Below are 25,546 nucleotides of genomic sequence, written 5' to 3' on the forward strand. Positions count from 1 at the left end.
ATGATACAACAAAAGCAGTGCTTAGTGGGAAGTTTATAGCACCCTAAACACTTAAACTAAAGAAGATTTGAAATTCAGAAACCTACTCTCTCAACTGGAGGATACAGAATAAGTAGAGCAAATTAAACTCTAAGTGCACAAAAGGAAGGAAATAACAAAGATTAGAGCAAAGATGAATGAAATAGAAAATTAAAAAAGAAACAATGAAACCAAAAAGTTGGTTGTTTGAAAAGACTAATAATATCAACAAACCTTTACCTAGATAAAGAAAGAGGATGCAAATAACCAGAATGAAAGGGGTAGGGAGTGGGGGTGGGGAGAAAGTAGTACTGACTCATGGGGGGAAGTGTTGGGGGGAGATTTTAAAACATATTAAGAAAAACTATATGCCAACAAATTAGATAAGCTATGTGAAATTGACAATCTCCTGAAAACACACATACTACCTAAAACGACTCAAAAAAAGAGAATATTTCAACAAACTATTAACAGGTAAAGATATTGAGTCAGTCATCAAAAATCTCCCAATTAAAAAAAGACCAGAAGGTTGCACCAGTGAATTTTAGCAAACATTACATGAAGACTTAATACAAATCATGCACAAACTCTTCTTTTAAAAATTGGAGGGAACACTTCCCAGCATATCTTATAAGGCCAAAATCACCCTAACACCAAAGCCAGACAAAGACACATTACACAAAAAGAGAATTATGGGCCTATAACATATATTTGTTAAAGTATTTTTGTCAAAATCTTTAACACAAGCAAACAGAATCCAACAGCACATAAAAAGAATTATACACCATGATCAAGTGGGATTTATCCCAGCTATGCAAAAGTGGTTCAACATAGGAAAATTAATATAATATACCATATTAATAGAATGAAGGGAAAAAACAACCACATGATCATCTGAATTGATGCAGAAAGGCATTTAACAAAGTCCAGCATCCTGTCTTGATAATATTTAGAAAACTTAGAAGGAAACTTCCTCCAACTGATAAAGGGCACATGTGAAAAACCTACCATGAACATCATAATCAAAGGTAAAAGACCAAAAATTTTCCCTCTAAGATCTGAAGACGACAAAGATATCGACAATCACCATTGTTGTTCAATATTGTACTGGAAGTTCTATCTAGAGCAGTTAGGCAAGAAAAAGAAATAAAAGGCTTCCAGATTGGAAGTACTTTCCCTATTGTATATAACATGATCCTTCTATATACAGAAAATCTGAGAAAATCCACAACAAACTCTTAGATCTAATAAAAGAATTCAACAATGTGGCAGGGTACAAGAAGATCGAGAAAACTGGCAAACACTACCTAGAGACTGATAAAGAAAAAATGAAAGAAGATGCAAATAAAGTCAGAAAAGGAGAGATTACCAATGACACTGCAGAAATAAAACAAAGCATAAGCAGATACAATGAACAGCTGTATGCAAACAAACTAGACAATGTAGAAGAAATGAATAAATTCCTAGAAACACACAAACAACCCACACTGACCCTAGAAGAAATTGAAGACTTCCACAAACCAATCACAAGAGATTTAAACAGTCATCATAAGCCTCCCAAAAATGAAAAGTCCAGATGACTTCACAAGGAAGTTCTACCAATCACTCAGAGAAAATCTAATAGTGATCTTTCTCAAACTCTTCTAAAAAATTAAATATGAGGGAAGATTGAAAGTTTTCCTGCTGAGACTGGGAAGAAGACAAGGATGCCCATTGTCACCATTGTTATTTAATATTGTCCAAGATTCTAGGCAAAGCATAGGCAAGAAAAAGTAAAAATAGGAAGCCAAATAGAGGGAAAAAAAGGGTAAAACTATTACTATTTGCTGATGATATAATCCTAAACCTAGAAAACCCTGAAAAATTCACCACAAAGCTATTAGAATACATGAGTTCAGCAAAGTTAAGGGATACAAGATTAATATGCTAAAGTCAATAGCATTTAAAGGATTGTGGGAAGATGGTGTTGGACTAACAGGCAGAGATGAATGCTCTCACAAAAGTAACAGAGATAGAGTCATAAGTTGTCCAAGGGATCTGCTTTGGGGGTCAGCAGACCAGACAGTGCTACACAACTCCCAGGAGTATGAGCCACAGAGAAATGAAGAAGCCAAAATGAAAAATATGAGTTACCAAGCACCTATGGTGGCCAGGAAGGGCTCCTTTCCTCCACCCCAAGATATTAATCATGGGTAAAATCCCTGGCTTACTGCAGTCAACTGAGAAGGAAACAGACATCTTCCACCCTGTCTGCAGTTTCAACAGAAAAGGGAGGGAAGATTGGGGTGCTTTTCTTCAGTGAATTTGCTAGCAGAGCCAATTTTAAATCTCTGATCTGGAGCTTAAATACAGGAACACAGAATAGTCAGACTAAAACATCTCTGTGGAAAGGTGTGCTGACTAGTGCCAACCACTGGCCAGTATGGAAATTGTATGGACAAAAACCTGCTCAAGTTCTCTGGATCCAACCCCTGGAAGAGTATCTGCATCCCACTAGTGAGTCCTTGGCCCAATTTTGAATCCTTAAGCTGGACAATTTTAAAGACTGAGAATAAGTTAAAGCCAAATATCAAAGAAAAGCTGTGGGGAAAAAAAATAGGCAAGAGAAAGAAATTGGCCAGAAGAGTAAATTCACGAATATATTCAGATGTCTAAATAGTGGCAAAAAATTACAAGCCAGAAAGAGATGGCCCAACCAAAAGAACAAACCAAATATACTGAAGAGATACAGGATTTAATGCAACTAATCAGTGATAATTACACAACTCTCCTAAATCACTTCAAAGAATTTAAAGAAAATCTGACTAAAGAAATAAAGGATAGGAAGAAGACACCAGGAAAGCATAAAGAACAATTTGAAAGCCTGAAAAGAAAATTAACAGACCTGTTGGGAATGAAAGTCAAGATGGACAAGATTAAAAATAATTAGAGGCACATAAGAGCAGATTTAATTGCTTGAAGACAGAATTAGTTATTCTGAAGACAGAACATCTTAACTGGAAAAGAGAGGAGAAGAGAATGAGAAGAGAATGGAAAAAATGGAAGAGTCTCAGGGAATTGAATGACAACACAAAACACCAAACATTTGCATTATTGGTGTCCCTGAAGAAGAGAATGGAAAACAGTCAGAAAGAACATTTCAGGAAATAATGACCCAAAATTCCCCAACCCTAATGAAGAACATAAAAACCAATATCCAAGGACAACACATTCCAAACAGAATAAATTGGAATGGACCTACTCTGTGACAACTACTATTCAGAATGATAACTCTCAGAGAGGATTCTAAAAGCCACAAGAGAAAAGCAAAGCATCACATACAAGGGAAACTCAATAATACTAAGTGCTGAACTCTTCAACAGCAACTATGGAGGACAGGAGAAAGTGGTATGATGTATTTAAAGAGAAAGAGAAAAACTGTCAGCCATGAATTCTGTATCCAGGAAACCTGTTTTTCAAATATGAGGGTGAGTTCAAAGTCTTCACAGACAAACAAAAACGGATAGAATATGCTACCAAAAGACCACATTTGCAAGAGATACTAAAGGGGGTGCTTCAGCTTAAAAGGAAAAAACAAGGGTGAGAGATTTGGAGAAGAGTTTAGAAATGATGATTAGAAAGGGTAAATTAAAGAATAAGAAGACAGACAATAGAATGATATGACAACAGAGAGCTGAAGGACAAAATGAAGAAAGTACTGACTTTAGTGTAATAACACTGAATGTTAATGGACTGAACTCCCCAATCAAAAGACAAAGCTGATAGAATGGATAAAAAAATATGAGCCATCCCTATGCTGTCTACAAAAGACCCACCTCAGATGTAAGAACACAACCAGGTTAAAACTGAAAGGATGGAAAAAAGTATTCCATGGAAACAGTAACCAAAAAAAAAAGCTGTAGACCAGATAAATGTAAAACATTATATGAATAATAATTCAGTTCCTGTGGTCAGTATTCTCTAATTTTTTCATACAAAATAAACACTTGCTTTTAATTGAGGAGGGCTGGAGAAAAGAGGTATTTTTTAGATACTTCATTTTTCTTTTAACTCTTTCTTATTCATATTCTTTAATTAAAACACTTTATCTGGATCAATAATGATTTAGCATGATAACTGTTGAACAAGATTTTGAGTTTTTCTGCCTCATAAAATTATGCATTGGCAAACTGTTGTCAGCTGTAATTCATTCCAATAAGATGTGAAGAATTCCCAAATAGGAATTTGTTACTAGAAAGAATTATGGCCTAATGGAAATTAACTAAACCATTATTTCATTTCATTTCATTTTTAGAGATTATCATGTCCAAGTTAGAGCTGTTAGATAAAAATTAGAATTATAATTTCTATTTGAATATTTACATTTATAAAGGTTTGTTGCTATGCTTTTACAATTGATTATATTAAATCTAACCTGGCCTTGTACTCTCTTTTAAAATTTGTATTTCTTTCAATCTATTTTCTATTTATTATTTTACAATAAAGGGCTTCTTTTTTTTTTAAGATTTATTTCTCTTCCCTCCCCCCCCCTCCACCCCAGTTGTCTGTTCTTTGTGTCATTTGCTGTGTCTTCTTTCTTTGTCCGCTTCTGTTGTCAACTGCATGGCAATCTGTGTTTCTTTCGGTTGCGTCATCTTGCTGCGTCAGCTCTCCGTGTGGGCAGCACCATTCTTGGTCAGGCTGCACTTTCTTTCGCGCTGGGCGGCTCTCCTTACGGGGCACACTCCTTGCACGTGGGGCTCCCTTACGTGGGGGACACCCCTGCATGGCAGCACCGCGCATGGGCCAGCTCCACACGGGTCAAGGAGGCCCGGGGTTTGAACCGCGGACCTCCCATGTGGTAGACGGACGCCCTAACCACTGGGCCAAGTCCGCCGCCAATAAAGGGCTTTTTAACAGCTAAAAAAATCAATAGCATTTTATACATTAGTAAGGAGCAATTTGAGGAGAAAGTCAGAAAAAAATTCCACTTACAATAGGGACTAAAAAATAAAATATTTAGGAATAAGCATCGCCAAGGAAATAAAGGACCTGTATTCAGAAAATTACAAAACATTGCTAAAAGAAACCAGAGACGACTTAAATAAATGCAAGGACATTCTGTATTCATGGATTGGAAGACTTATATTGCTGTCAGTTCTACCAAATCTGATTTACATATTCAATGCAATCCCAATAAAAATTCCAACACTCTTTTTTTTTTTCTTCCAGAAATGCAAAAGCCAATTATCAAGCCCATCCAGTAAGCCAGAAGAGTCTATTCAACAAATGGTGCTGGGAAAACTGGATAGCCACATCCAAAGAAAGAGGACCACTGTCACACATTATACAAAAATTATCTCAAAATGGATCGAAGACCTAAATATAAAAAGCTATTACCATAAAACTCCTAGAAAAAAATGTAGGTAAACACCTTCATGATCTTAAGGTTAAGTGGCAGTTTTTTAAACCTTACACCCAAAGCATGAGCAACAAAAGAAAAATAAATGGGACCTCCTCAAAATTAAAGTTTTATGACTTTAAGAAGGTGCAAAGGAAGCCTATTTAAGGGAAAAAATATTTGGAAACTACATACCAGGTAAGCATTTGATTTCCATTTTATACAGAAATCATACAAGTCACTGATAAAAAGACAAGGAACCCAATTTTAAAATGGACAAAAGACTTAATAGTCGTATTTTCAAAAAGGAAATACAAATGTCCAAAAGGCCCAAGATGCTCAACATCACTAATTAGGGAAATGCAGATCAAAACTACAATGAGTTATCATTTCATGCCTTACAGAACAGCCACTGGAAAAAAAAAAAAAAAAGGAAACTACAAGTGTTGGAGAGGATGCAGTGAATCAGAGCACTCAAGTCACTATTGGTGGGAATATAAATTGGAGCAGTCTCTGTGGAAGAGTTTAGTGGTTCCTCAGGAAGCTAATTATATAACTGCCAAATATCTGGCAATCCTGCTACTAGGAATTTATTCAGAAGAACTGAAAGCAAGGACACAAACTAATATTTGCACACTAATGTTCATAGCAGCATTATTCACAATTGCTAAAATATGGGACCAGTTCAAGTGTCCATCAATCGATGAATGGATAAACAAAATGTGGTATACACACACAATGGAAAACATTCAGTTTTAAGAAGAAATGAAGTTGGGATGCATATGACAACATGGAATAACCTTGAGGACATTATGTTGAATGAAATAAGCCAGACACAAAAGGATAAATATTATATTGTCTCAGTAATATGAGCTAAATACAATGAGTAAACTCATGGAGTTAAACTCTATAGGTTACCAGGGGATATAATGTGGGTTAAGATGGATCTGATGCTGAATGTACATAGAATGTTTAATATGATGGATTATAAGTGTGGGCAAATGGATAGCACTGATGCTAACACAATGTAAAGAGCATAATGTGGTAGTCTAGGGAGGTTAATGTCAATTAAAAGAAAGCTAGAGGATGACCTAAGGACTATATAACAGTGATTTCAGTGAGTTGATTAGGATTGTGGTTAATAGTACAAGAATGTTCCTCTATTACAAGTTGTTAGAAATATGGTGATACATGGGAAAAATACAATTAGTGTAACTTACGAACTATAGTTAATGGTAATGTAATAATAATATTGTAGGAATGGCAAAGAAGGTACTGTATCAGTGCTAAGGGCCAACAATGAGGGGGCTTAAGGGAGAATGGGATCTTTCCTTTTGGAGTACCGAAAACTTTCTAAAATGGACGGAAGTAATAGAGCACAACTCTTTGAAACAGAGCCACTAAGGACACTTTGGATGGACTGTACAAGACAGGGGACCATATAACAAGGTGGTAGATGATAGACTATGGTTAACAATACAAACATGATAATGTTCTCATGAACTATAACAAATATATGATACTAATACATGGTGTTAATAGTAGGATGAGCTGTGGGAAAAATACACCAAATATAAGCTACGGACTATAGTTAGAAGTAATAAATGATGATGTTCCTTCATTTTTAACATATGAGTCACAAAAATATGTAGTGCATTGGTGGTGGGGCAATGTATGTGAATCCTGTATGGTATGATGATTGATTGTAAACTCACTTCTCTAATAAAAATAAAAACAATAAAAAGACAACCTACAAAATGTGAGAAATCTGGAAATCGCATTATCTGCTCAAGTTTTACTGTGCAGAATATATGAAGAAATTCTGTAATTCAACAAAAGACAACCCAATTAAAAAATGGGTGAAAGACTTGAACAGAAATTCCTCCAAAGAAGATATACAAATGGACAAAGAATATGAAAGGATGCTCAACATCAACAGCCATCAGAGAAATGCAAATCAAAACCATGAGATGCCATTTCACACCCACTACAATTGCTACTATTAAATGGAAAGAGGATGTGGCGAAGTAGGAAATGGTGCATCATATTTGAGTGAAATAAACTAGACACAAAAGGTCAAATAATGTATGATCTGACTGATACAAAATAATTGGAATAAGTTTATAGAGGCGGAAACTAAAATTTAGGTTAGCAGGGACCAAGGTGTCAGTAGAGAATGGGAATTAATGCTTAACTGGTACAGAGTTCGTGTTTGAGGTGATGGAAAATTTTGGTAATGTTACTGGTGGTAGCACAGCATTGTGAATATAATTAACTTCACTAAATCACGCATTTGTATGTGGTTAATAGAGGAAACTTTAAGTTGTCTGTTACTAACATAAAAATGTAAAAAGAAAAACCACATAGGCCTGTACATTATGTGAAGCCTAATGTAATAGTAAATAGTATAATTATAATATTGTTTCATCAATTATATGAAAGGTACTACACTAATGCAAAGCATTAAGGAAAACTTTGCATGAGGTAGGATGTGGGAGCTCGTTTTCTGCATGATTTTTCTATAACTAAAATTTCTCTAATAAAAATTAATTTAAAAAAATAACAAATAGTGCTTTATACAACCACGCACCATTTCCTCAGGGCTTCAGATTAATAAAACTTAAGTCATCAAAACCCTTCTGTGGGATAGGTACTATTGTTATCCCTGTCTTACAGATGGGGAAACCAATACAGTAAATCCTTAGGTCAGTCAAGTACTAAGTGGTGGAGACGGCATTCAACCCAGGCAGGCAGGCAGAGTTGACACTCTTAACTTCTGTTTATCTACACAGACACAGGGAAGTACTGATACTGATGGGAAATGTCCAAAGGATTTTGGTGAAAAAGCCAGTTTCTGAAACCAATGAACATTACAATCTAATGTGTGTTTTGGGTTTTCCTTCTTTCCTTTTTTAAAAAGTATACATTTAAAATGTTTGGAAGAACACATATTAAAAGTCAACAGTGGCTCCCGCTGAAGACTGGACTGGGAGATTGCATACGGGAACCTATTATTTACATCCTTACAAGTATGTGCTTCATACTATATGCCAACAGCACTACCCCCACCCAAATCCCATCCCCACTCACCCATGGCACAAAAACAAGCAAGCATATTGAATTAAGCATGTATATCTAGTGCTTGCATATTAGCCAGCAGGTCAAGCATAGGGCCATGCATTTTATTGAAAAGACAATTATTCTAATGTACTCTCTAGGTTGACCAACACTATGTTTAAAAAGATTAACTTACCTCAGTCTTGATTTCTTTTATTGTGACTTCATTTACTTCAACACCGTTTTTCTAACTTAAAACTAAAGTTCATCCCACATGCTAAATATTCCAACCACTTTAGATGTATTTAAAAACAATCTACTTGCCTGCATTTTTATATTACATTAAACTTAACTTAGGCCATTTGAAATCCCTGCCAAAAGCAGTTCTCCATTTCTGTGAATTTTATTAGCTATTTCTTACACTCTACTAAGTTGTACTGCTCTTTAAGTACTCATACTGGAGTGTATCAGTTAACTAATGTGGTCAAGTAGTGAATGTAAATTAAACCAACAAGTTAGCGTTATATGGGCCTGGATGAATTATCAAGACTTGCAAGTGCTTTTCTGAAGGCAATCCACGTAGATTTTCAAAATCCTCTATTTTGAATGTGTGATCTTCTGGAAGCTGGTGTTTTCATATGTCTGATTTCAGATAAGTTCAGGGTGACTGGATTTTAAATACAAGATGTTTGAAAAGACTACCCAAAATATCATACCCCATTCAATGACTGAATTCGTCACAGTAACCCTGTCTGCCTGTCTGATGACTACCCAATCTATGTTTTAATGTTTCTGATAATGCTTTTTCTCCTAAAGCAGCCCATCTGATACTGGGTTACTATGTTAGAAAGTATTATGTGTTTTAAATAGAAACGTGGTCATCTTCTGTGTAGCTTCCACCACCCCAATGGTCCTAGTTCTTCAAAGTATGAATTTTCTGCCCAACTGATCATACAAATCCAACAATCAAGAAACATTAGTAATTGTCTTCTGTACTTTACTAAACACTTTGTGTTTAATATATTTTAAATTATAAAGAAATTACAAGGAACTCCTAAAAAATTTAATACAAAAATATTACAAGTTAGGACAAATAGCATTGAGATACGACATTTGAAAGGAAACATGCAGAAAAAGTAGCATAGGGTTAACATTTCATTGTTGACAGAGCTTCAGTACAGCAGAGAAAAGCACCGTGAAACTACTGTCCATAGTGTCTTTCCTCCAACTGTATTTTGCTAACGAGTATACTGGGAAAACAATAAATTTTAATCTGACTGTATACGTATGGTAATAGGTAAGAAACCTGATGTACTGTAAAGTGTAACAGCTAAGAATTAAAAATAATCCTTTCTGTACTTGCTTAATTTCAACTTTACCTCAAGTTTATATGGATTCTACTTTAGTAATCTTTAAACATTTTTTGAAAAAGTATAAAATTAGCAAATTATTAACAACCTATGTCATGCAATAAAAGTTAACCCTTTGAAAATGACAGGCTGTCAAAGTTCTAGCAAGTGCAGTGATTTATCTTCTAATAATACATGACAAGTCTATGACTGTATTAGTTTAAGAAAATGAAAGGGAAAGGTAGAACACCTGAAAAATACACCTTTTTAAAAAAACAAAAGAAAACCAAAAATATGCCTAGTGATTCTGAAAATAAAGTCTCTAAGTAACAGTTAAAGGAGATGGCATTAATTAAAGATGGAAGCTACCTAATATCTTTTGTCATTAGATTACAAGTATTGTTAGTAAAACATAAGCTACTAGCTAAGGAGAGAAAATTATTAAATTATAATTGGCTTACGTGAATGGGGAAAAAGTCATTAAGGAAGTTGAGTCTGCTGCCCTAAAACTCTTCAACTTGGATGCACTGTTTAGTTCTCAACTGTATACTAAGCAAATGACTCTGAGGTCTCTTTTAGTTTGGTTATACATATTTTGAAATAATATGCTTTAAATACAATATTGATTTTTTTCAAAACAATTTAAAAGTAATTGCTATTCTCTAGATGACTAGATGCTCTATTATTCTTTAATAAAAATAGTAAACAATCCTTTTATTTTAAAAATCTTATCTCCTGCAAGAAGTAATAAAATAGTAAAATTTATAATTTTATCTATGGGCTTACTTTAAAGTATATATCTGGGAAAACTATGTTTATGAAAAACAGTGGTTTGGGATTTTGATGACAATTTTTATAATTGCTAACACCCGTATGGGAGAGAATAGGCATGTCATATGTTTTGAATGGTTACTCAGATTAAAAAAAAGTTTATTCTACAATAAAACACTGGAGGCATAAAAGCAACTAAAATTTAACAAGAAACTGTAAACAAGGAATAGCATCCCTCTCTCTTTACTTGACCAGTAAATAGTCTATACAAACTGCACAGATATCAAAAGTTTTATATATGTACACAGCCAACATAATATCAAAATATATTTTATTCTGGACCTCTTTCAGATCTGATTCAAATTACAGTTGTCAAAGCAATACAATGAAAAGGGATCTGCAACAACAACAACAACAAAAAATGTGCCTAAAAAGGATAAAAGGGTCATTGGGTATAAATCATTGTGATGTGGAACCAAAATACATCATAAGTGTAATTAACATGGTCCAGGACAGCATCTATATCAGTCTTCCTTACATAATAACCATGAAAACTGAACAATAAAGGTTCTTTAACATGTACAAAAAACTGTCATGGGCTGGTTTACACTTTTACAACAGTTTTAAAGTTAACTGGATAACTAAAGAAATGATGCAGACATTTTAATCCAGTGCTATAGGTAGGCTCACAGAATTAGACCCAAAGGATTTGTAAAAATCAAAAAGAAAACATTAGAGCTACAAAGTCAGGAAAGAAGAAAATTACTTCTGTATTCAGGGATTACAGAGCTACAAAATGCAGTCTATGTTTTTGTTTTTAATGAGATGGAAAAGATAAATCAGATTAAATACAACATGCAGAATGTTTTCCTGAACTTATCCAGAAATTTAAAAACAAAAATCATGAAACAGTTTCCTAGAACAAAGAAGTCCTAGTTATTCACCCTGCTTCAACACTGTCAACATAAAAGCAGAAATAAAGAATGCTATAAACACCTCAGAACTACGGATAAGACATCAAATTTCTAAATCAGTGTATTAAAAAGTGAACACATCCTCTTTTCTACCCTTCCGCTCTTGTCTACATTTAACTAGAGTGATGTTTAAAACAAAAACAAAAAACATCTGATTCTGAATAAGATACTTCAGAGCTACTACAGGAAGGTTAATTCATACTTCTCTACCCTCCTTCCATCCCTGCTGATTCAGAAGAGGAAAACAAAACAAAACAAAACAAACCACAGGTTCTCTTGTATATTTGCTGCTGTTCCCCAAAAAGTTGGCATTTGCTGCCATGCCACAATGTTGGTCCACTGACAACAGGGTATCTGTGGAAACTGTCTACAGTTACTCACTACATGCAAGTACCATCCTTACCATGCAAGAAAAGACACAGATTCTGTAGAAACAATGTGCTTAAGAAACTGAAAACTGTTCTGAAAAGAGTATTAATAATAGCACTGCATTTGATATTTATTTTTCTGTTTATCTAGTAAAGCTTGTCATTTTTGCTCATGGAAGGACAGTCATTTGTGATTCCTTTAAATAGCAAAAATGCATCCTCCTCTTTAGGCTTCTACGCAGTAATAGTTTACATTACTCTCATCAAAACCATTCTACATAAACAGATAGTTCCTTAAAAAATAGTACTATCTCATTAAATCTAATTAGACAGAAAGAAGTTTAAGGAAAAAGGAGTGCTTTTTAAGTGAAAAAGTACAAATCTTTGGCCTTTCTTTTGACATTTTTACACATCAAAAAGCAAAAAACTTTCATGTAATTCCATCTAGTGATTACTTTTTGCACCATAATTGATTTTTACACCACAAAAGGAGGCACTTTCAGTATCTGTAAAAGGTGTATAATCCTAAAACATACTTTTCCTAAAGAATAATTAAAGCAGAATTAGATATATTCTAAACCCTATTAGGAAACTGAAAGTTACCACTTTCAAAAATCATTTGAAAGTCAATGATGGTACCTGATGAACAATAGCAAGTGGGGACTGGAACAAATATAAGAACTTTGAGATTTTCTACCATGGATAAGAACAAATATATTCCTTTATAATGTTTAAGAATGACAGCTGTACTTTCTTTATTCTGTTTATTCAATTAGTATTCTCAAGTTTTCTTTTCTATTCTTCCTTATGATAAGTTTCTTACAGTAAGCTTATACAACACAACGATACCAAAGAAAAACTACTGTATATTCAGGAGTAAGACGTTCCCCCTGCAAAAAAAAGAAGAGAAAATAAGCAAGAACCTCAATAATAGAACTTTACTGGCTGTGAAACTTGGTATCTTGCAATCATGTTACTGCTCAAATTAGAGACAATCTTATTTTTGCGTATAGGAGCAGCATCGTGGCACATCAGCAGGCAATAATGATGTTGAGAACAGCAGCAAAAATAAATAAATAATCGTATGCTCATAAAGAACCCAAGCCTACAAAATGGATACCCTTCAGATAAGTTTATGTTTAAAAGACCCAAGACTTCAGAATAATAAAGCTCTGTATTTATAATCTTTTATATGTTGTATTGTGGCTATTATGCTTAAGTAAAATAGCTAAAGAATAAGAAAAGAAAGAAAAAGATGACAATACCATAAAAAATAACGTAGCTGTCGATTTTGGCAGCTATATCGCAGAATTTCTTGACTACCTTTTAATCAGCTGGGGGAAAATCAATAACTGAATGAAATGAATAAACTGTCCATTTCAAAATACAAAAGTACTATCAATAATCACCTCTGACTTTCAGATTTAAATTCAGTGCAATTGACATATGCATCGCTAAAGGAAAATGCAGCTTAAGCATACTCAAAACATTTGTGTCTATTCCTGGGAGCACATTTAAAAATTATTGCACAGATTTTTTTATTTTTATTTATTTATTTTTAAACAACAAGAGAGGTCAACCATAGGTGAGGACCTCCAGCAAGAAAAGCAGGATTTCAAGTGCCAGATACTCAGCATATTAGGTTTCCTACATAAGTCACAGGGTAATAGTTCTAAATATTTATAATGTGTTCCAAAACCCTAAATACAGCTGGCACAAAACCATCATGAATGACTGCCTCTCTGGATGTAAATTTGAAAAAAAATATTATTACAGTATCATAGACCCCACTAATAACTGGGGTACATTTAACAAAGTATTGTGAAAGTAAGTGTATTTATTCTCTTTACCAATAGCAAATGCTACCCTAGCTTAGTAAAACCAAGACTTGCTTCAATCAATGCTGTTGTGTAAAAATAGCAAAACAACGAATGTTGAAAATCAAAACTGCATTACTTGGGTTAAATCAGTTCCTACTTAAACTTAGAATATGGGTTAAATTTTTAGTAGTAAAGGCCTCAAGATAATTAGTGATGGAAATAGTGTTATAAATTTGCTAAGCTCAATAACAAGGAATTCCTTAATTAAAATCTTTGTAACAGAAATTTGACAACTATTCTCTTCAAAACTGACACTCCTGGATTGTTATTTTAATCATGACAAACCCTGTTAATCACACATATAAACATGGCCTCATGCTGTCATTTGTAAATTCTGTATATGTTAGCTTTTAGTTGCATGAGCACAAGAGGTTTGATTTGATACCAATATCTTTAAGAAAATATCTGATATTATAAACAGTAAAAGACATGATATAGTAGTGATTAATGGGAAAAAATAGCAGCTTAAATCTATCTATATATTTGGGGGGGAAAATGTAGTCACAAGTACCACAAACGCAGAATCAGAGCAGCAGGGAGGTTAGTGCAATTATACTTTTTTTTTTTCCTTAATTCTGAATCACTGCTATTTAAAAACATGTTGAAGCAAGTCTTTTGTTTTAAAGATTGTTTTTTAAACTAAGGTAGCAAACATTTTGCCACATAATGGCAGTGTTATATGCCGTTATCTTGCTTTGTATAAAGAAAAATAACATGAGAGATTTTTAATACTGGAGTTTGGTTACATTATATAGTTAAGCTTCTACACATAATGATGGACACTTTGAGAAGCTAATCCTTATCCAGAAACATTTTAATCTCTTAAAAACAAAGCAAAACAAAAAATGACCAAAAAAAAAAAAAAAAAAAACACACACACGCGCACACGCACAAAAACCAAAAAACAAACAAAAAAAACCTACTTTGCTCCTTTTCACAATAGTGCACATTTTAACCATAATTTAGTTATGGCTACAAAACATCAGAAGATTTGTTTTGTATGCATCTTCTCTATGGTATTTTTTAAAAAATGAACAAAACATTTTGTGCCCTTCTAGTCTTTCATTGGCAGAAATATGTCCCAAAAACAGAAACTATTGCATTTCAGCCACATCACCAAAACCCGGAGCATAATCCTTTTACTGATGTGTCTTAAAAGTTGACATGACGCTAGTCATATATTTTTATTTCATTTCCAATTCCCCCTTCCCTTAACATGCACCAATTGTATATATGCTCTGGGAGCCATAAAATGTACCAAACAGCTACCTCTTCAAAAGAATGCATTAAAATATTTTTAAGAATTTTTTTTGTTTAAAAGGTGAAAAAAATATAAACAAGAAACTGATTCACTCCCTTGCTTCATGCATCCATAAACTAAACCAAAAACAAAGTTTAAAAGCAAGAACAAACTACTGCTGCAAGTTTTTTTTAAGTCCATTTTCTCTGTACAAACTGCTTGACTACTGAAGGGAAAAAAGAATATAATCCATGGTGTCTGCTGATTCAAAGGGGAGAAACAAGGCTGTCATTAGTATCCAAAAACTGGTACATGTATGGTCTGCTTTTATAAGGTATATTTCTTTTTTTCTTCTGTTTTTCATATCCAAAACTTCTAAATGCTATTTTGGGGGCACAGCAGATTAGATTCCAGCACTTGGTGAACAGAATTCACAAGCTGTGACAAAACTCTGTCATCTTCAGGGTGCAATTTTGTTTATATACACTGTATGTATATATTTCTTTTAGATTTGGCTGTAGTGGACTGGCCATGGTTCAAGTGGGACTATAGCAGTACATGGGTCAGGGACAGTCATTTGGCTATGTACACATTCATAGTCGGTCCATGGCTTCCAACTAGTAGCGCTATTTCCGAAGGTCTAATACACAAACCTGTAAAAAATTAAAATAATCAATGAGTGTGGTCAGGATTTTATTGTACATTTTATATCTTTTATTTCAGCTTTTCCCTATAGTACAGTACAGAATCTCTTGCTTAGTTCCAAGTTCATGAAACCAGTAAAGCAAAAGTAACACAGAAATGGGCACTTAAACAATGGAAATCAGACATATCGTCTATGTAGATGGGAGAAAACAACCATGAGTAATACAAAAGAACCATGGTTAAGATTTTTAGGAACAATTCTATTAATTAAGAAACTGAAAAAATATGCTCAAAATAGACCACTGCCTATCTCCTGGACCCTAATAAAAGTACCACAGATTAAATTAAGCTACAGCTTTACTGAACAGCTAATGGCCATGTCCTTTGCTTTTAGGGCTTTGGAAGCCATAAATAGTATTTCTGTATCACGCATTTCTCAATGCAGGGATTATCTGCCTCTATTACCCCTTCCTTGGGTCAGCAACACTCTGCTGGGGGGGGGAGAGAAGTGAGAAATAAGCATAATCTATCTGATCTCTCTGAGTGTTACTCTACTATACTTAAAATAATGAAGTTTAGGTAAAAATCAGTCTGCTTCTTGATTATATAGATTCTATTCTGGCAAAGATAGCCTAAACATTCTTTGAAAGCAATTATATGAAAAGTATATAGTCTTCAGGAAAAAAAGAACAATAACACATTTTAAAATGTATTTGAAAAGAACGTTTTTGCAGTCTTTATGACCATAAGTGACATTTCCCCAATACATTCATATCCACCGCCCTGTGGAAGCATTTTTACTATACTTACTGAACCATCTGATGCACTGGCTCCAACTTTATCTCCTGCTGCATTCCAGCAAACTTCAAAAATTCCACCTGTTCCCCTATAGCTGTGAACTAAAGCACCTGTCTAAAAAATGGAAAACAGAATTATAAGAGTTATAACACATGTGTATATCATTTTAAGGATATTGAGGGGAAAATAGTATATGACTTTATTTCTAGCAGACGTGGGATATAGTTTCATCTCAAAAATAAGTACAAGTTCTGAAATGTCAGAAATGTGGTGTGATGTTTTTATAAAGATAATACTAGTCTGCTTAACTGATCACATATATATGTGCTCAGTTTTTCCATTTTTGGCTAATACATATTTGGCCTTTTTGATACAAATAGAAGTAAACAATCAAGATATAATATGAAATAAATTACTGTTGTTAAAAGATGCATGACTTTGACAAACATGTAAAGAAACAAAATTGATATTGAAATTTTCACAAAACATCCTAAAGAGGAAGTATACAAAACTAATAATGACATTCTAGTATAAGTCTGATAGTCCATATTTACTGAATAGTCCCTCAGCTAAAAGAGTTTTAAAAATAAGCTAAAAGAAGTACATCATTATTGAAAGATGTTGTTGTAAGGAAAAGAAAAAAAAGACAACCAGGAATGCTTAATTTCATCACTAGCTTAGCAGAATCTTAAGTGTAACTAAATCATTTTATTCTTTCATCACTGGAAACAAACACATATATATATAGCTGACTCTGAAGAATTAAAACTCAGCCCAAAAATGTATTCTCTTATGAAACCGGCCATTAAACAGGGCAAAGGTCAGAGGCCATGCTGTGAAAACAGGAGAACAATGCACAATGTGCTTCTGGTGTTTTGTTGTGACAATGAGTAAAGGATCCCTGCAGCTTTATGGTAAACTAAAAGATCAAGCGAAAAATAGCACATCTAGCAAGGCAGTGGCAAACCAGGTACGTAGTAAACAGCTAACCAACCACAGACCCTAAAATAAGCATTAAAGTTGGAAGACACCTTTTCTTTGTTTTCACCTTGCCTCTTCAAATTCACTCCAGTCCCGTTCACATAAACCATAAACCGCACTTGTTTTTCTTTTTTACCTAAAACTCCTCAAAATTTATGAGATTAATGGAAAACTGAGTGCAGTTGGCCTCTAGTATCCAGGCAAGTAGGACAGAAAGGACAGGACAGGTAGAAAGAAAATCTAAAATCTGCTAGCACACAGAGTAAAATCTCTAAGGCTTTGGGGTAAACAAACAAACCCAAAACTTGTTTAAAAGACAATCATCAATTTCTAAGCATAAAATGGGCTGTAACTGAACCAAAATAGCAAATAGCATGCATGGTCAACAAGGCAGAGCTATGACATAAAAAAGGGTCAATGTATCATCAGCATCTACCCCAAATCTGTACATTTGTTGGGACCAAACTTCATCAATTAACTGATATATTCTTAGTTAATAGATCATCCAAGCAATGCAAGAAAAAACAACTATATTTGGGTATGACAAAACTATGACACTCCTGCACTGAAAACTCATCAAGAAGCATTTTACTATCTTCAAAGTAGAATGAGATTATTTTTCCCCTACACAATACTGATATAACAAAATTATGTATAGTTTGCTCAAATGCCCTTAAAAACTTGGAAGTGTATTCTATTAGAAGTCTACAGTTCTATACTTGAATTTCATTAAAACTGATTTTGTCATAATGGAGTAAAGGAGTGACTAGAGATGTACATAACAGATTATCTCTAGCATATATATATAAAACCTCTTTCCACTCAATCACAAAAGAAAGATTAACTTGCAAGGAAAGTCTGAGAAGCTCAGCAAGATAGATGGTATTCAAAATCAATACAGCAATATAACGAAATCAATAATGTTCCAATAAACAAGAAATATATTTTGTAAGAGATATCACTCAGAATAACAATAAGCACCATGAGACAACTCAGAATATATCAAGAAAAAAAATTTTTAAATCTTATAGAGGAATTATAAAACTTTAACAAAGGGAGAAAAGACATAAATGTACACATATGTATTCATCGTGGGTGATAACACATTTTAATAACTCTCCCCAATTTCACCTATAAATTCGAGGTATTTATAAGCAAAATATAGAACTTCATAATCTTTTTTTGAAATTAATATGTCAGACTAAATGGCCAAGAATAGGGAAAGCAATTTTGAAGAATTTAATGCCAGAATAGGGTACTTAAGCTGTGTTACTGATTTGGGTATGTACAAATATACCAAGGGAATAAGAGAATCTAGAAACAAACTATACATATACACTGCCACACAAATTTGGTACAGGGAAGAAGTGGCATTATAAAACATTAAGGGAACAATCGACAGTGCTGAAACAAGAGTCCATCCATACAGAAAAATATAATGAAATCTCTACCTCATAACATCCATTAAATTATTCCAAATGGGTAAAAAATTAGAGAACCTTATAAAAAATATATCAGAGCCATCTAGAAGAATTTATTAGGTTACAAAAAGCACCAGTCAAAAAGAGAATGATGAATCTGAACAAACTAATATTAAACATTTCTTTATGATAAATATCCCCTAAGGACATGGAATAAACTAGGAGATGAGTACAATCAATCCATATAACCAGAGGATTAGTATCTATAATGCATAAAGAACTCTGAAAAAACAATGTAAAAATATAAACATAGACACACAAAAAATAGAAAATTTGGTTTAAAAAGTTTATTCATAAAAGAAAAAGACCAACAGAATAATAACTATATGATAGATGTTTAAACCCACGAATAATCAGAGAAATATAAATTAAAACAAAATACTATTTCAAATCCATCAAATTGGAAAAACATTAAATAACCTCATAAAAGGGGAAAACAGGAAATTCTAAATGAATAAATTCATATCACCACTTTGTAGCTTGGCATGCATATTCTATAGGCTCCAGGATTTCCACTCATCTATCTATATCAAAGCATTAGAGAAACATTCATTCATGTGCACCAAGAAACATGTACAAGGATATTCACTGCAATGTTGTTTATGACATTAAAAATGTCCATCAATAGGAAAATGAATAAATGTGGTATATACTCATAGAATGCTCTAGAACAGTCAAAATGAATCATTTTAGAGCTAATGTGATATTTAAAAAATAGGAGTGAAAAAATACATGCTGTAAAAGATATACGATAATCCCACTTAGGTACAATTTTAACATAAAAAATACTAATACATATCACTTGTAAGAATGAGACACCTCAGATTTGATATCGCCTTTAAGAACGAAGAGGGAAAAGATAGGAGGCAAACACTTTAGCAATAATATTTTATCCTGTATAAAAGAACAAAAATCTACAACAGTGAGGCAAACTGTTCCTGTCTGTTAAATCTGGATGGTAAGTATACAAATGTTTGTTATGTTATTTTCTGTGTTTGAAATATTTTATAAATAAAAATTAAAATAAACAAAAACAAAGAGACTACACTGAATTACACTGATGTGCATATACTTATAGTTAACTTTCACAAACTATTTGATTGTTGTTCAGTTTTTAAAAGTTGAGGTGGGTTCACAATTAGTTTCTTCCCACAAACAAAAATTTAAAACTAAAACCAAGAATTGAAATTTTTTTGGGAAGCGGACTTGGCCCAGTGGTTAGGGCATCCATGTACCATATGGGAGGTCCGCGGTTCAAACCCCGGGCCTCCTGACCCATGTGGAGCTGGCCCATGCGCAGTGCTGATGTGCGCAAGGAGTGCCGTGCCTCATGGGGGTGTCCCCTGCGTAGGGGAGCCCCACGCGCAAGGAGTGAGCCCCGTAAGGAGAGCCGCCCAGCGCAAAAGAAAGTGCAGCCTGCCCAGGAATGGCGCTGCACACACCGAGAGCTGACACAACAAGATGACACAACAGAAAGAGACACAGATTCCCGTGCCACTGACAACAGAAGTGAACAAAGAAGACGACGCAGGAAACAGACACAAAGAACAGACAACTGGGGTGGGGGGATGAAATAAATAAATAAATAAATCTTTTTTTAAAAAAAGAAATGAAATTTTAAACATACATAACATAATTATAGAATATATCCAATATAGGCATATATTCATAGACAGAAATTTTAGGAGATAAGAAATGATAAAAAACAGAATACCTTTACTTTAAAATTTAATTTAAAATATAATTTAAAGTTTTGGCTTTATAATTATTCGTTCAAATAAGATAAAAACATTTGCAACTCAGATCACAAAGTTTTTTTTTAACATGTAAAAGCTCCAAGAAATCAAGAAAAAAAAAATTCAATAGAAACAAGCGACACAGTTTACAGAAAAATTAACAAATTCTTAAACATATAAAAAGATATTCAACTTCAAGTATAAGAGAAATGTAAATTTAAAACTACACTAAAATACCATTTTTTCTCCTGATGCAAAACAGAACAATCACTATATTTGTATTTACAAAAAGAACTCAGGAAGAATAAATGAAACTAATATAAATGTCAATTGAAGAGGAGATAAAGACAGAAGTGGGAGCTTTTGGTATTTACTTTTAAAAATGTTTTTTTAAAATAATATGAATGCATAACAATAAAAAGATAATACTTGAAAATGATGGTTTATGCAAATTAGATGTGCAATCCACTATGACTTGCTACAGAAAAAGAAATAGCCCACAATATCTCCTGGTGTGTGTACTATAATCAGCAAAGATCTGATGACTAAATGAGGGGGAAGGTGCTGCTAGTCAAGTGAGTGCTTTTAAAGAAACCTAGAACACAGTGCATAAAAATGGAAGCAGCAGACTAGACTGCTTTCTTTGCTTCTTAGAAAGGACCTCTTTATCTTTGACTTGGCAAAGGTAGTATAGTTTAAAAGTCTGTTTACATATGGTATGTCTGTGTAAATATAATAAATTATTTTGTTTATCCACAATATTTTATTGCTAATATACAGCGCTTTCAAAGACAATTACTTTAGAAAATAAAGAAATTATGTCTTTTACCACATTCTATCTCTGCAAAATTGCTGGGAAAAAAAACAAGGAATCCAAATCCATTTCTAAATTCTGTTCTGTATAAGACAATTAACTTCAGTCAGTTCCAATCTTTACTTACCTATAAATTCCAAAAATGGTGTTTTTATTTTAAAGCTAAGAGTTAAATTAACACCACAGAAGGAAAAGAATATTTGGTATAGTCAAATGTTTCCTACTAAATACAAGAGTACTTTCCATTTTAATAATGTAGACCTACCTGTGTGTTCCAGATGTGCACACATTTGTCAAAAGAACCACTTGCTAGATACCTCCCATCAGGACTGAAAGCTACACTGTACACAGGCTCTTGGTGTTTTGTCAGAGTGTGGATGCAAATCCCTCGGTCTACATCCCACAACCGAACAGTAGAATCGAAGGATGCACTGACAAGGGAAGAAGGAAAAAAAAAAAGGTAACGAACTCTCTCTCCACACTAGCCCCAATCTCCCCTTTATCTAGTCATTCTTAATAGCTAATAATAAATTCATTATGGGAGGCAGACTGGGTTGTCTGGAAGAAAAGAAACTGGAAGCTAATCAGGTGGACACAGCTTAAAGCCATCGCCAAGTCCCTGAACAGGAAAACACAAATGACCTAATTTACTGTATTCTTTTCATCTTAAAGCTCTTTTTACTGATCCATGGTTTAGAACACTGAATTGGTCATATTTTTAATTTAATCTTTTTTTTAAATAAAACTGAAGAAACTTAATTGTAATATGCTTCAATCACTTGGGTTTAAATCAATATTTTATACCATCAGACATTTAAAAGGAAAAACATTATGCCCAGAAAGACTACTAATAAAATCCTATGTTTTAAAAGTTCCCATTAAAAACACATTCTTTGTAGAATACATTTTTATTTCATGGAATCTCTCAAAAATTTTCTCCCCTATTTATCCAATTATGAAAAGAGGACTATTACCTTGCTAACATAAGGTTGGCATTTGGATTATTTGTTCCTGGTCCTGTTGGACTCCATTTGATGGTATAAATTTCTTTATTGTGTGCTTGCAAATCATGGACACAATTATCTTGTTTCATACTCCATATCTAAACAAAAAAGAAAAATATGTATCATTATTCTATACAATTGATACATTTAAAATATTATCTAGCCAGCCCTGCCCTGATCATGGTGGTGGAGGCAGAGAAGCTTCAAGGCTCTGTTGCCCCAAGCCAGTAAGAACTGGTAGAAACAAATTTCTTAAAGCTCCAGAAAACAGTTAAAGGGATGCTGAAACAGGATGTGTGCTGAATAGGAAGGAAGTGGTAGGATCTCCTGGCAGCCTGGTGGGCCACTCCCCACCCCCCACCCCCACAACCAGAAGGAGAAAAGAGAGAGAAAGGAACTGAGGAAATATCCAAAGAAATAATGGCTGAAAACTCCCCCCAAATTTAATGAAGATATGAATACACACATCCAATATGCTCAATGAACTCTAAACAAAATAAACCCAAATGGACTCATCCCAAGTCATGCTATAGTCAAACTGTCGAATGCCAAAGATAGAGAATTCTGAAAGCCAGAAGAGGAGCAATGGGTTACATTTAAGGGAGGCCCGATAGGATAAGTGCCAATTTCTCAGTGGAAACTATGGAGGCAGGAAGACAGTGGCAGCACATATTTGTAGTGCTAAAGCAAATACATGCCAAACAAAAATTGTTTGTCTGGCAAAACTTTCTTTCAAAATTGAGGGAGGATTAAGACATTCTAAATAAACAAAAGCTGAGAGAGTTCATCACTACTAGACTAGCCCTACAAAAAATACTAAAAGGGTTCTGTAAATTTAAAGTAAAGGACACTAAACAATGGACTCAAGCCACACGAAGAAATGAAGATCTCCAATGAAGATAATGACCTAGGTAAATGACCAGAACTACAGTATTTTTTATTTGCATCTCCATAATTTACTTCCTACAGTATCTAAAAGGCAAGTGCATAAAATATAATGATAGGAGAAGCAGATGTGACTCAAGCGATTGGGATCCTGCCTACCACACGGGAAGTCCCGGGTTCCCAATGCCTCCTAAAGAAGACAGCAAGCTGATGCAACAGGCAGACGTGGCAAGCGAATACAACAAGATGACCTAACAAGAGACACAAGAAGAAAAAAAACATAACGAGAGACATAAACAAAGCAGGGAGTGAAGGTTCCCAGTGCCTCCTAAAGAAGCCAGGCAGGTATGGCAAGCTGACTCAACAAGATGACACAAGAAGAAAAACGTAATGAGAGATACAATGAAGCAGGGACTGGAAGTGGCTCAAGTGATTAAGAGCCTTCCTCCCACACCGTAAGTTCCAGGTTTGGTTCCCAGCACTTTGTAAAGAAACAAGGAAGACCAACAGACACAGCAAATGCAACAACGAGGGAAAGGGGAGACATAAATTAAATATACATATATATATGAGATAAAAATCAATGGCTTTGGACTCAGCGTGTAAATACGTTTTATGTTACAAGAACTACATAGGGAGCAGATATAGCTGGTTGAATGCCTGCTTCCCATGTACAAGGTTCTGGATTCAATCTCTGGTACCTCCTAAAAAACAAATGAAGAAAAAAAAAACTTTCATTGGGGAGCGGATGTAGCTCAGTGATTGAGCACTTGCTTCCCATGTAGGTCTCGGGTTCAATGCCCAGTGCCTCCTTTAAAAAAAAAAAAAAGAACTACATAAAGGTGGAGGGACAGAGGGATACCGGGAACAGAGTTCATGCATACTAATAAAGTTAAGGTGGTATATCAAGGCAGACAAGATTGTTACAGACTTCAGGATGTTAAATTTAAACCCCATGGTAACCACCAAGAAAACAATAGAGAATATGCAAAAACGCAGAGAGGCAGACAGTGAAGTGCAGGTTGCTAAGGGTGGGGAGCAGGGGCAATGGGGAGTTAATGCAAAATGAATGTAGTGATTTTGTGAGGGAAAGTTCCAGTAATGATGTGGTGAGGTACACAATATTGTCACTAGTATACCTGGGAGGGGTTGAGATGGGAAGATTTATGCTGTATATGCGTCTACAATTTTTAAAAAAAAGGAGTGAAACTAAAGAGATACTGATAATTAAATGCAATACCTGCCACTAGATGGGATCTAAGAATAGAGAAGAAAAGTCTCAAAAGGACATTACTGAGACATAAGAAAAATTGAAGTACAGAACATAAGCTTTACATCAATGTTAAATTTCTTGAACTTGGTAACTATACCCAAGTGAATATTCTTGATTGTGGGAAATGTACATGGGAGTGTTGTATGCTCAAGAAGCATAATGCATGCAACTTGTTTTCAATGTTCAGAAGATGGAGGATGGATAGATAGATAGATAGACAGACAGACAGATAAATTGAAAGTTATGGCAAAGGTAGAAAAATGTTAAAGCTGGTAGATTTGGGTATATGGGGCAGATGGGGGTATGCTGGGGTTCTCTTTACGGGGGTTGAATAATTTTTGCAACTGTCCTGTAAGGCTGAAGTTATATCAAAATAAAGTTTTTAAAAAATTATCTCACCAATCCAAAGATTGAATGGCATAACCTGAATGATGACTATAGTAATCAAGAAGATATTTGAAAAAATTAAAAATAAGGAAATATTTGCAAAAAATGAAGATGCATATATTACATTTAACTCTAAAAATGATAGAGCTTTAAGCCCCTTTAAAATATTCTGTACTGTGAGGCTTGAGGACTAAATTAACTGTAGTTGTTCTAAGGTGACTTTTGATAACTTCAAATGGTGCAAAGTTCAACATTCAAGAAGTTCCTTGGGTATGATCCTAAAATGTTGAAGGACTGTTTTTTATGCTCTATCATTATAAATTCCTTTATAAATTCCTTTTAGAATTTAGAATCAGGAAATATTTTTCAATGGAGAAAATAAATATACAATTTACAAGTAACAGAAGAAACCATGGAAAGTAACGGAACAATTAAAACTAAAACAGTGAGCAGAGTAACCCTTCCTGAGCTGAAACATCAAAATATAAATTAAAAATGCAAATTA

At 34.1% G+C, this 25,546-nt stretch overlaps 1 protein-coding gene across 13 annotated transcripts in view; it reads right to left on the bottom strand.

Moving 5' to 3' along the window:
• Positions 1–9,435: 9,435 nt before the first annotated feature.
• Positions 9,436–25,546, bottom strand: part of TBL1XR1 (TBL1X/Y related 1) — a 161,609-nt gene continuing 145,498 nt past the window's right edge. For all 13 annotated transcript variants that reach the window (XM_058295360.2, XM_071214621.1, XM_071214626.1 and 10 more), the window contains 4 exons: positions 22,467–22,594; positions 21,758–21,923; positions 16,493–16,594; positions 9,436–15,690 (listed from right to left, as the gene is read on the bottom strand). In XM_058295360.2, the coding sequence (XP_058151343.1) occupies positions 15,664–15,690; positions 16,493–16,594; positions 21,758–21,923; positions 22,467–22,594 (423 nt within the window). In that variant the 3' untranslated portion in view covers positions 9,436–15,663. The remainder of the gene's footprint in view (positions 15,691–16,492; positions 16,595–21,757; positions 21,924–22,466; positions 22,595–25,546) is intronic.

The sequence above is a fragment of the Dasypus novemcinctus genome, chromosome 4, assembly GCF_030445035.2.
Source record: "Dasypus novemcinctus isolate mDasNov1 chromosome 4, mDasNov1.1.hap2, whole genome shotgun sequence".
In the NCBI taxonomy this organism is placed as follows: Eukaryota; Metazoa; Chordata; class Mammalia; order Cingulata; family Dasypodidae; genus Dasypus; species Dasypus novemcinctus.